This window comes from Haemaphysalis longicornis, unplaced genomic scaffold (assembly GCF_048455015.1).
Source record: "Haemaphysalis longicornis isolate Haplotype H1 unplaced genomic scaffold, Haemaphysalis longicornis Haplotype H1 scaffold_28, whole genome shotgun sequence".
Lineage (NCBI taxonomy): Eukaryota > Metazoa > Arthropoda > Arachnida > Ixodida > Ixodidae > Haemaphysalis > Haemaphysalis longicornis.
The window spans coordinates 2,659,651-2,672,669 of NW_027526329.1; the positions used below are offsets into that span (position 1 = coordinate 2,659,651).

General features: G+C 43.0%; 1 protein-coding gene across 1 annotated transcript; it reads right to left on the minus strand.

The window, feature by feature from the left end:
- Window positions 1-713: 713 nt before the first annotated feature.
- On the minus strand, window positions 714-12,560 carry LOC144172978 (uncharacterized). The gene is made up of 5 exons (XM_077701564.1): window positions 12,470-12,560; window positions 8,584-8,735; window positions 7,054-7,121; window positions 3,967-4,053; window positions 714-963 (listed from the first exon to the last, which is right to left on the minus strand). The coding sequence occupies exons 2-5, from the start codon at window positions 8,730-8,732 to the stop codon at window positions 848-850; spliced, it is 420 nt and encodes a 139-aa protein (XP_077557690.1). The 5' UTR covers window positions 8,733-8,735; window positions 12,470-12,560; the 3' UTR covers window positions 714-847.
- Between the last annotated feature and the right edge of the window lie 459 nt (window positions 12,561-13,019).

A 13,019-nucleotide genomic window follows, 5' to 3' on the forward strand; every position in this document is an offset into this window, starting at 1 on the left:
ACGCTCAGGGTTCCCTTACGGGAAGATGACGACGGTGGTTGAACGCGAAGCTATCTAGTGATGAATTCTGTGGTTGGCCAATTCCTAGGGACACCCTGCCACAATCATCACAATCGGTGCCCGAAAAGGCATGCGCAGTGGGGGTGTGGTATTCAGGGTTCCTCTACGGGAAGATGACGACGGTGGTTGAGCGCGAAGCTATCTCGTAATGGATTCTTTGGTTGGCCAATCACTAGGGGCATCCTTCCACAATCATCATCAGCGGTACCTGGCCAGGCACTCGCAGTGAGGGTGAGGACGCCGCGCAACGGCACCCACACAACGGCGGACGGAACAGCCTCGACCATAAGATGCTTCGCATCTGAAAGTGGTTACTCTGTCGTGGCGGAGTGTCTATGTTAAAAGACCTCGCCCTCAGAATCTTATTTATGAATTAGAAAAGCGGATAATGCAGGAGGTTTCGTAAATCATGCTTTCGCTGCGTAAAATTACATGGATTCTTCTTTTAATGGTATTGTGTTCTCTATTACAAAGCAACTTTTGTGATACCCTTGTACAAGTGTCCTGAAAAGAAAAACAATGATACACACTCCACTAGAATTACGAACGAACACGTACTATATCGTTTGACTACAACCGCCGCATGATCGAAAAGTTCATGTTTATCAAAGGCACTTTTATTTAAAACACTTTCATGCAATAGCAACTGCCGCACAAAAAAAAATTTTCTGAAGTTACATCTGATAAACACAACAATTCAAGGTACTACACCCAAAAGAACTGAAAGCTGCACTGGAGCTATGGTTTGGTGCTGTGTCTCCAGCGGTTAAATTTTGTGCCAGGTCGCCTAGCAGAGCTCCTTGGAGAAGTCGGGATATCCTTCGCCGCATGTTACACGAAAGGCGTCCATGCAGCGCTTAGGAATGTTTTCCACCGCCCACGTCGCCACCCACAGCATACACACTGCAATATAACATAAAGACAGGATTATCGCTCCGCAAGAAATACCATTTATTGAATGATAGTTCATCTTTTTTGTGCTTTTCAGGGTAAGGGCAACAATCACACCCAACTCAATGTTTTATATACATCTGACAGTGGAACAAAAAATTTATTATGAGTCATTTCAATCTGTGAGGTTGGAGGGCAAGCAAATCTGGAATCCCGGTAAAAAACGCGGTTAGCCTGTTATGACGATAAAAGAGAAGTGAAATTCAAAATGGATGACGGCAATTTGCCTTGACTTAGGGGCTGCCTTCCCGAGAGGCCGCAATCATCTAGACATGAAACCACACTGAAGGCCGGCAAGAAAGGGCGGTGCCACCGTACACCACCGCCCCGAATTTTAAAAGGAAACTGGACACGCTTGCGCTCGCGTGCCGACAAAGCGAGGTCAGTGCACCCTGAGGTTGGAGCACGTTCGCACCGAGGGGAATTCATTAGAATCCTCTATTACATAACCGACCATACTCACATTCAATATTGAACCTCAGCTCCTTTTGTTTAATAGCTAATGTATTTGACCCACGTTGTGCGAAGCCACAACACAACAGACACTCCACTTTTCCCCGCCATCTTTTAGATGCGACTGCATCTCATTCACTCGCCTTGTCCCTTCATACAGCGTGGTTGTCGTCCGTCCACACCCCTCCCCCATTCTCCTCGCCGCGCGAGCTGCGCTCTCCGCCACTCAGCCCCTCTCCTCTCCGATACCGAACACTCTCTCGCGAGGGGCATTGGATTGGATTAGATTGGATTGGCTTGGCTTGGCTTGGATTGGATTTGATTGGATTTGGATTGGATTGCAATAAAGTGGATTGTGTTGGGTTGTGTTGCGTCATAGCCGCGCCACGTTGCGTCATAGCCGCGGCATGGGGTTCGCGGCACGTTTCACGCGATGGGAGAATCAACCTAACAGAAACAACAACGGAACCCCCTATGCGTCGCATCTACACAGGGGTTCCCGCGAGGGGAGGTGGCAGTAATTTTTTTCAGGCAATCCGGGAGCTAATGGAGGTAAATTACCATCACTGGTCGTATTTTTCAGATTGCTCACTTTTGTCAGAAAGATTTATCCCGCTTTTATTTCAGGAACAAGGCTCTCCGCCGAACTCAATGGTTTCCCCGGCAAAACCTCCTCTTTCAGCGGGGACTGGTGTCGTGGCGCTAGGGCCGAAATGCACTTCACGCGACTTATCTATAGAGCAAGCTACACGCACTGTTGTGCTATTCTAATTTTTATAATTTTGGGCGGGCCAAATTTAACCCCCAAATGTTCTTTTATGTGATCGCAGAATATACCTCCAGCATGCGTTTCATGTATATGCACATGTCAAGGTACTGCCGACAGCAATTTTCTTGCATTTCGTGCATGAACCGAAGTCCTTGAGCACTGATTCTAAAAACTTAAAGAAGACAGTCGAGAGCACGGGGTCTTTCGTAAGCTTCCACTCTTTTTATAATAACAAGATAATCATCGACATATCGAACCATGGTGGCAACTGTTGCTGCCTCCAGGCACGAGGCAATATGTTAACAAAATGCGTTAAAGCCTGTTCAGTTAACTTCGCTGCCATACGCAAACTAATACAAGTTCTATCTCTCTGAACAACGTACTCTTCACTAAAATGCACCACAGAGGAGTAAAGATAAATCCTGAGCAATTGTAAAAAATTCTCAACAGACGCTTTGCAGAATTGCGGGAGGCCAGCGGACTCAACGCGTCTATGGAACTCGTCGCACTTCGCAATTACAATGTGCACCACGGACTTGCAGTTGAGTAAACGTTCCCGTGGAGGACAGAATCCTGACCGCATTACTCCAACAGCTTCCTTCATTAAAATTGCTGTATGAAAATCAGTAAAATTACACCCTTTCAGGGAGTTTGACGAGAACCAGCCCAAAGTAGCATAAAAACATTATCTCCAGATCAACTCCCCCAAAACTAAAGCCGTTCCACTTAATGTGAAAGCTCTCTGAAGTGCAGAGCAGTGATTCGCCATAATGAGCCGCCGCGCCGTTGTCCGCTAACTGCTGCCGCTCACAGCATTTCAAATTTTCCGCCTTCGCAGTGCTGCCTCGCCCCTTGTCTGAAGCTGCGCCAGCGGGAGTTGTGTTCTCCTCGTGCTTTTCTCCCCGCTCGTGCGGGAGTTGCACTGCCACATATTACGTTTACTATCGTAAAAACCAACCAAACGGGCGTCCTTACTTAAAGGAACGCGAGCGCTTCCAGTTAATTGCGGATATATTTTTTAAATGTGTCTATGGTTTGTTTTACGCTAAACAACGGGGAGATGTATGACAAGCGCCAGCGTTTCACGAGTTTCGAACGCACATCTCTATATACCGCTTGGCTTTCGAAGCCTCTGGAGTACGCCGCGAACACCAGCTTTACCCCGGGACGCCGCATTTGTGCTCTATATACTTGGGTCGAAGGAGCGAGCTAGGACGACAAGGCAAGCGCCTAAAGTGCTCTGCACTTACTATTAACGCAACTGGTGCATATGGAACATGGTTATATCCTATTTGGGACACATGTCAGGGAAAATAAATACGTTTCAAAGAAATAGCCTGACATCCCCAAAGGAGGAAAGGTTACGCGTGTCTAGTGATTGTGTAGCCTGAAACACGGTTGTCTATATCTAATTTGCCCTCGAAATCATTCAATGGGGGAAGGGCACAATAAAACTCAGTAAGATTTGTCATAAAAAGATGCGATTTAGAACAAAATTTGCTGCAAAATAGAACAAAGAATTCTTGTGTAAACGAGTTAAAGTTTGATTTTACTACGCACAAACAATGCACAAGTGAGCTACAACATTCCATATCCTGTCCCTATAATCTTTTACCTTCCCCTGAAGAACTCGTGTCTACAAGGTGTTCACCGATATAATTACGTCCCACTTTATTGCAATAAGCAGCCGATTGCTGATATGATTGACCACGTTCAAGGAGCACTGCCCTTACTGTTGTCCTGGTAGTACGGAGATATGGTAACCAAGCATGTCTGGTAGTCGCTGTACATCATGTAAGCAGTGTAGTTGCGACAGGAATCTGAAAAAAGACAGTTTTTAACAGGTGTGTTTTCGAGATGTCAGTGTAACGTGTCTTTCATACTGTAAGCCACTGCTTTATTTCCGCAGATTAGTAGAGTGGTAAGGATGCAGGAATTGGATTGTTCATCTGCATGTTCCATAGCTGTGGATATATCTAGTATTTGCATTGTTGAATACACGCATGTTTTAAGCACATTGGTAATGGGTTCCTTACGTACATGAACAAAGCGTTGTAATGTTGTCTGAAAAATATAGGATAAGGCATCCGCGCTGGTAATTGCATGCCTGATCTGCATACCGTTGTAAATGGGGACTTTGCAGTCCATCTGCAATGATTAATGTGCCAAGTAGCCCTATGCTACACAGCCACCGCATCCTTATCGTCTGCCTTGTACAGGGATGCCAGGTGGTAAGGCGTGCATGAGGTGGCATTTAGAACAGCGCCTTAAAAATGGCACTGATGGCCACCTCCCATAAAAAAGCTTTAATTAGGCCTCTCAAGCTGCCTAATACAGGCAATAGAGCCTGTTGATGCAGGATGGTTAGTTAACAACGGTATCCACGTACTTTACAAGGGTATGACTTTTATTTTTATTTTATAATAAACTAACGAATTTAGATTTGCACGTAAATAATCTATTATGGGGGGGGGGGGGGTGTAAATTTTCCTTTTTTGCGCCCTGATGCAAGCGTACAGTGTGCTATCAACTTCTGATTTTGGCTTCTGTTTGCTCCTGTCGCCTTTTCAAAGGTCTCATTTGGTTTGGTCAAATTATTAGCGTGGTCGACTTTTAGGCACATTTTCAATGTCACTTCGGGTCAGCATTGCGGCCAGTCGGCAGCCTTTCCTTGCCAACGTTGATGGTCACAATATGAGGCCCAAAGCTTATAATCATCATCATCAGGGATATGAACATAATAGTGTGTGTACTGCTTGATTGGTCATTTACTGCTAATCTCCTTCCCTGCTTCATGTATTCTTCAAACATTTTATATCCTGTCCCTTCATAGAGCTGTGTCTTCCTGTAGTCCGAGCGCTTTCTTTCGGTGTCCTTGTGTTACAGCGATGGCCTACTGGTACCATTTTGTTACAGCGATGGCTGACTCCGCATGACATACCTCTCCCCAACCGCCTCCCCAGTGATAGGAGGCTGGTCTTTAATTTTTCTAAAATATCTCAACGTCACGGCTATCATTCTGAATTTTATGACCCTTCGGTGAGTCCTAAGTGCTCTACAGGTGTTTGGTTATTGTTCAAACTGATGTGTTTCAGTAAATACCGGTAGTACAAACGATGATTCATTTGATTCTTTTATTCGATCTTCCGCTGTAGGCATCTCTTAACTATATGAGGGCGATGACCGAATGCGCACCCGCTGAGAAACATTTTGTGCCCTACTTTTTCCTCGCGGTTAAGATCGCCATTCCGAATTGTCAGTGTTAATACCGCAATTTTTTTAGAAAGAAAGAAAGACAGAAATAATTTATTTGTCCTGAGTCTTTAGAGGGACGGGAGCTGTAAAGCTGTAATTCTGACGTCGAACCCCATATACAATTCTAAATTACTGCTCTTGAATTTGATCGTCTGTCACAAGGTCTTAATAAGTAAATAAATCACTAGTATTACCGTCAATGTCCTAAATTTTGGTGTCCTATTTTTTAGCGGGAATGCAAAATCTGTTTAAAGTTTTCTTCATTTTAACAAGTCGGAACGAACCACACTAACCCGTCACCTAAATCCTTTGACATAAGAATACAAAATTTGAAACACCGATGCTATATACTGCCATTTAGGAAAATAATGATGTGGAGCAACTCCATCTTTAGTAATTTCGTCTCGGTGAAAAACTCGTGTAGAGGGGGGAAAGTAAGGAAGGTATGAACTTCCTTAAATATTTTGCTTCTTTTCTGCACTGTAATCATTTTATTAAAACACAACATTACCTCGCCAAACTGTTTCGTTGATGAGTTTGGCCTTGCGTATTGCAGTAAACACATATAAGTAAGGAACCAATCAAAATATTCAAGCAATAATCCCGGCGAAATGTATACATTTCTTAAGGTCACTTCTACAGACGCATCGCAGTACCCTTCTGAACGTCAAGGTGGATTACGAACGCGGGTTTGTTTGGTGGCCTTGTTGTAGTGCACTTCTTGTTGCTCGTACGCCAAAGCTCTTCCGTGGGATGACAAAGATCTCAGCCAAAGCGAGGTTGTTATGGCACTTGAGGTTTTCTGCGGTGTCCACGCAGCTGTACGAAAATATTCGGAGAATCTGCTGCTGAAAAAATATACTTGGCCTGAAGTATTGAACACGTTGCCAACGCTGAGAAGGTTGTTTGTGTCGACAACGTGCATACGCCGACACTAAAAATTTGAAAGAATACAAAACACAACTCCCAATTGAAACAATTCGACCTTAGGCACCGCCAGCCATCCGTGTTTGGAAGTACCAAGTAAATAACTAAAAAAAAAAAGGTTTGGTATGCCTAAGCACTTATGTATAATTTTTAAAACATGAATGTTCATTTACAGAACACCACGTGTTTTCCCTTTATTTTGATCATACTCTAGCTCTCTCTATCTTCTTTTGGTTATGACGACACAGCACACCGATGCATCCGCGTCGCCAAGAAAAGATGGCATATGGGAAGATGGACTTGTCTTGGAAATCCCTGGTTGTTAAGGTGTTTTTATACTATTACAGCTCGAACGTTTATCACTGTGTTATCCCTTCCTGCTAGTATACTATAATTGTTGTTGTAGTAGTCATTTATTTCTAAAGGGAAGGACATGCGGCAAACTTATGAGAGGGTAAAAGAGAGAATGGAGGTGTAGCACAGTTTCAAAAATATTGTGTTCATGAAGCCCACACATGAGTTCTTTTGAAGCAGTGGAGTCCAGGCTAAGGTAGATCATATCCTATTTATAGAAGCATTTTCTTTTACAATACGCATCAGCAAAAAGAGTTTTGTGGATGTATGGAACTTAAACTTACCACCATCGATGTAAAACCATGTCTGGTCTATCGTCCTTCCGTAATGTATGTCAAACAACGAGCTTCTTCTTCATGAAAGAAAGGAGTATTTGTATTGAGATGGCACAAAAAGGCAGCTTGCACTTGAAAAATGACAGGACGTGGCACAGCTATAGTTTTCCATCTAAATCTTCCAACATGAGCAAGGCACACAAACGCAGCACGTAAATAAAAGTGTTTGAACAGTAAGTTTCAGATATTACCGATTCACAGGCACCTTTTAAAGGGTGTTACAATCAAATGTAAGTAATCTGCGTTTATTTAGGCTAGGAGCCACATACGGAGATCGCAAACAAAGGGGGTCATGTGTTTCTCATATTTATGAGTTCAGTCTTTTTATGAGCATGTTTTTATTTTGGGAGTGAAGCAGAAGGGAAGTATTTTTATTTGATGTATGTTATTGCGCTCTCTGAAATAATTTATCGTCATTGTAATATGTATCAACGTACTGCAGGTGTTTTACGTTTGACGCGTGGCCTACTTATCTGTCTGTGAAGCTCCCCCGGGCATTGCATTTACTAAGTTGATCCTGCACCACCAGCACCGCCACCACCCTACCCGATGAGATCGCTTCAGGTGTACTTCGCGCGATAACTCCCTGTTAGCACCCTGATGCGAGACTTTTTCACTCCCTTCGATGCACCGCTCCCACAGACATCGTCAATGCATACTAGAGTGCAGGTACGCCATCTTAAAAGCCAGAAAAAATCCTCCCGTTTTAACTCCTCTCCAACCTCGCTTTTTTCCGCATGAACTTGCTTTGTGTCGAAAAAGTTTCCCTCGTACACGAAAACGCGAGAATTCCCTTCAATTAGTCGTACAAAGCTGCGCTTTACTGCATCCATATTTTACCCAGCTGTCAAATGTTTGAAAGTAGATTTTATGAAACTGAATCCAAAAACCAAATGTTTGTACGATGGGTCCCTGACGCATGTGCAATTTACCTCCTTAGCCAGACCCAAAATATGCACCCGAAATATTACAAAGGTAGGCGAAGGTTTCTATTTTAATGTTTTTTGCGTGGAGTTACTCTTCAACACGATAATTTTCGGCGGTACCAAAAGCATTCTTTTTCTTAATCGATAACTATACGATTCTACAAGACAATCGCTACCACAATCGAAATGCCGCAGGAGCTATGAGTGTGTAGGGCTGTCTTTAGTAACATCCAGAATAACTAAATAGTCATGGTTTCTTGACCACTGCGCGAACTTTACTGCATTCTTCTAGTGCCTTCCGTCGAGGTACTTAGCAGCCACCAAGAAATAAAATTCTTATATATTGGAGTAGCTGGTGGAGATCAATGAACCCAAAGCTTGTTACCCGCCGTCTATGTACCGGGCCGGTTGTGTCTTTAGCTGCGCCACCATTCGACCCCGCTCCTTTTTGTACGTAAGCAGGGTTGTTCCAGGCTCTTAAAAAATATAGTACCTGGGGCCCAACAGCTCCACACACTAAATGCTTTAAACGGCAACGTGTTTATTGACTCACGTCATTGTGCTGTTGGGACCCACGAAGTTCCACATGTAAGACACTTCTCTAGTCTCCTCATCGTACCGAGTTCGCGTAGCATTGAGACACATATATGACGGACAGTCGCTCGACGTGTAGGCCGCTACAGCCTCTGGAAGCCTGCCCATTGCCTGCGTGGAAATAATTAAGTACTTTTTGTGCATAAATTGTATAGACGCAATAACTATGCTTCTTATTTATTTTCAGTAAAAATATGGGACACGAAATTTTAGCGCAGTCAGGTCGTGCAAAATATCTACGAAGACACCGAAGCGGTCCTTATGCACTGATTGCGAAAGCACGAACGTTCAATTGGAGAACTCTAAGTGTCTTCTGGTTAGTTTTCATCACCACTTACATCTCTTTATTCTTTGAATTTGGGCAACACAACACACATATGCATTCGTATCTCAAAGAAAATAGGGCATTCACAAATGTACTTGGCCTTGAAAGCACGGTCTACGGGGGGGGGGGGGGGGTCCTATACAATCTAAAACTAATATTTTATCTCTGGCTTATCTCCTTTTCCTTAAGTACTGCAACAAATTATTTTGAAATACGCATTAGTGAAACTTGCTTCGTGCCGGCGTTTTTAAAATATAAAATCTTGATTTGAATTGCACTCGTGAATAACAGAAACGGATATAGAACTTGCAAAAGTAAAAACTGTGCGGTGGCCTAATATTTACGAAATAACAAACGCCAAAATAACTAGTACCACTGTGTACAACAGTGCCAACTAATCGGGCATCTTGCGGGTAAATACCCAGCGATCGAGTGAGCCCTTTTTGATACACAAAACGTTTACCACTCTATTGTACGGGTCAGGTAGAGAAATACGTTTTCTCTCACAGCAGAAAAGTTTAGCACGAGTGGGGGCACACATCCACTCGCTTTGTACAACCAGGAAAATTTGTATACGTACGAGTTTTTGGTCAATCTCTGCTGTGTTAAACGCATACTGAAGCAGCACCCCATCTGCGGCACGTAGATCTTCCCACAACACAGGGAACTTCGGTACACAATATAAATTCTCGCGTGGCAGCACAGTTGCTGAGGGTGGTCGGCCTTTGCCGGCAGTTGTTTTTTGCTGGCGGTTGTCTGTGCCGGCAGTTATCTGTATGTTTAAGAAATTTAAGCTGACTTTCGTATAAGAATTGAAGTCGAAGGGTTCCGGCTTGTTGGTAATTCATAGGGCTATCGCACGGAGAAAAAAAATAGGCCAAACTCTAAAGGGGAACCCTTTTCCCGGTCAAACAGAACACAAGATATGTTGAATGTGCTGAAGGGGTAATATAGAAGATTTTCCTGTCGGGTGTTGAGAACTGCGTAGGGCAAACGGGCCGCTGGTTTAACAGCAGGTTGCGGGAACGCGACACTAATTTGAGAGTGGTCTGGAAAGGCTTCTAAGCTTGCATTGTCGGACATGCGCCTATAAGGGCTGCCACCGTTTATTTAAGAAGTGTGTCATGATTTTCACTCATAATTATGAAATAATACACGATACCATCCAGTCAGCTGAAATAGCAAAGCAAGAGGAAGAATAGACAAAGTCGCCTTTCGTTGTACTAAAACAAGAAAAGACAAGTTATTTAGGATCTCCTATATTCTGAGCTCACTAAATACGTGCCGCGTGTCTGCCATTCCCATAACTGTTTTGTTTGGTTCAAGCAATTTTAACCAAAGGTTTGTGAAATGACGATAGGTGATTTGACATGACTTATCCTTTTTTTATGAATGCATATTAGGGTGCGTCTTGTTCTAATTGCAGGTAGTTGGAGTCAGTGCTTTTGTGGGTCTCTTTTTTTGTCGGTTATCGGTTTATGCGCTTTTTAGCGGTGTGACCTCTGCAGCAAGCTCTCTGGTGATATTTATTCTAGTTTTGGTATTTTAAAACGTCTCCACGGCAGCTTAAACGTTCTATGACAGTTCATTACGTGGTAGGACAAACAAGTGATCATCCAAGTATCTTCCAACACCGAATACTTCTCCTGCAAGTATTTTTTGTGGTCATATTTTGAAGTTTTCTATTGAAACGCCGCTGAGAACAAGTGCGAATCTGAAGCCACCATAGCAGATAGCCGGGTATTGTCAAAGCACTTTTTGCTTCCAGATGAAACAAGAGCTGAATAGACATAAGATAATAATATATACCTCGCCTGCAAGTAATTTTTGGTGTCTAACTTTGAATTGTTCTACCGAAAGGTCGCTAAGTAAAAGTGGGAATCTAGAGCCTTAGCAGACGGCCGGGTATTGTCACAGCACGTTTTGCTTCCAGATAAAAAAAAGCTGGCGGACATAAAACAATTATTGCCCATGAACAATGCTACTCCCAAACTGTAGTCTTTTAAGAAATTTAACTTGTTTTTGTTGTCTTTAAACCAGTCTATGCACACCCCGTTAACGCCAGATGTGAAACAGAATAAAATATGTCAACAGAAATGACGTGGTCTACATCAGGAAGGGGAAATCGTGCCTTCTGGCGGCTCTGTATTCAGCCACACTTTTAAATTCAGAAAGCTGCTAATACGGTTTCCTTTTGTAGCCTACGAAAAACACAATCCCTAAAATTATATCCTCACACCAGCCCTTTATATTCTACAATGTTTTTGTGTTCCGCAATACAACGAAAACTACTTCGCGTCAGTTTGTGTGCGGCTCTGTATCAGGGATCACAATCAGAAATCATATACACAAGCTGTTATTAACGGCTTTTAAAAATGTATTTTCTATGCGGCGCTGTTTAGCGCCCTGTATTTCGAAATGATGTAAAGTGAAGTTTCTCATGAAGTTGCTCGTTGTTTTAGCTATGCTAAGACGAGCACAATTTTTAAAACAGACCCAACGTCCTGAGGAGCTACAATGAAAAGTTTCTGTAACTGCTCAATCGTTGAAGAATTTCAACTTTCCTGTAGGGTATTTCCCCAGTCACTTTGCCTTTGCAGTACCAATATATAGTTTTCAAATGTACTTCACCTCCTGGGTGGCATAATTTTATGTTGATTCTGGGCTAGAGGAGACACTCTGTTGAGCAAGCGACTTCCAAAAAGATACTTGCAGCAATTCCTAAACATTATTATGTTGATTGTTTTGCTTCCACCCCCAAAAATCTTGGCTTCAGTTACAATTTCACATTAAAGGTTTGTATATTTATGAGTCCCGTCTACTGAGGTACCCGAATTGCTTGGCCCTTAACACGGTCCTTTGTAATTTAAATTCGAAGACAAGCGCCTAATGTTCGCAATTATTTGCGCAATAGAACAAACGATATGTCCGGTGGTACGTTCTTTACTTGCAGTTCGAGTAAGTAGTTTTTTTACCCTATACAATGCAGTCCCATCAACAACCTTGTAGTCGGTAACTCTTCGCACTATGTCAGACTTTTCTGCGGTGTGTAAAAATTGAAGGGGTGGCAGACAGGATATTAAGAGCTCTTTAACATACGAAATATAGTTTACCGTCGAACAAAAGCGGAAACCATGTTGAACAGTGCAGTCTCTTCCAAGAAAAAGCCCTTATGTCTTTCGTCTTCCCTTACGAAGCGCAGGGACAAAGTACACTAAAAATATTCGACCGGGGAGTGTTATCATGGTTTCATGAAACTTTCGCATCTGGGCGAAAGTTTGAATCCGTCAACAGGTACGTGGTAGTAATCAGGAACTGGAATAACAGGAGGGGTTCTCACGCAGAAGGATAGCCATGGTATTACGTAGCAAACTGCGCTAACTACAAATATCATGATTAACGAAGCGCTGATGGCACTCAAACTTTTAAAAGACTGCAGGCTGGGCTCCTCAGAAACAAACAGCAAACACTGGCTGATCACTGTAGGGTATGTACAACCGGCATAAATGAACTTACCAACCTTTTTTCTCACACCAGGCGCGGATATAACCGGAACATTATCGTTGCTTCAAATTCTGGGGAATAACTACGCTCCGGATGTATTTGCGGCCTCTCTACTGACGTACAGAACACAGATATTACCTTCCAATTGGTCTTGCTGGACGTGGAAACGGTAATGGTGATTGCAGTGCACACTTTCGTTGCCATAACAGAAATTGGAGGCCTTTGTAACACATACTCTTTTCAACAACGCGTAGACATAGTCAGAGAGTAGACGAGGATACATGTACCTCTGAAATCATTTTTATATTTTCCTTGCAAGATGTGGAACACGTATTCAACGATGAGTACTATCTTTAATAGCAAGTACGTGTGGAATAAATCTAAATAATTTACCACTTCAGCTTTCCGACAAGAAAACGACACAACCTGAAGTATACCTAATGCATATATAACTGTATTGATTTTTAAAAAAAATCACAGCACCGCGTGTGCTTGGCGGTGCTTTGTATTTTTAAAAGTCCCTATTCAATTTTCTGTCACCGTCTGCCCCTAAGGCCAGCGGGAAA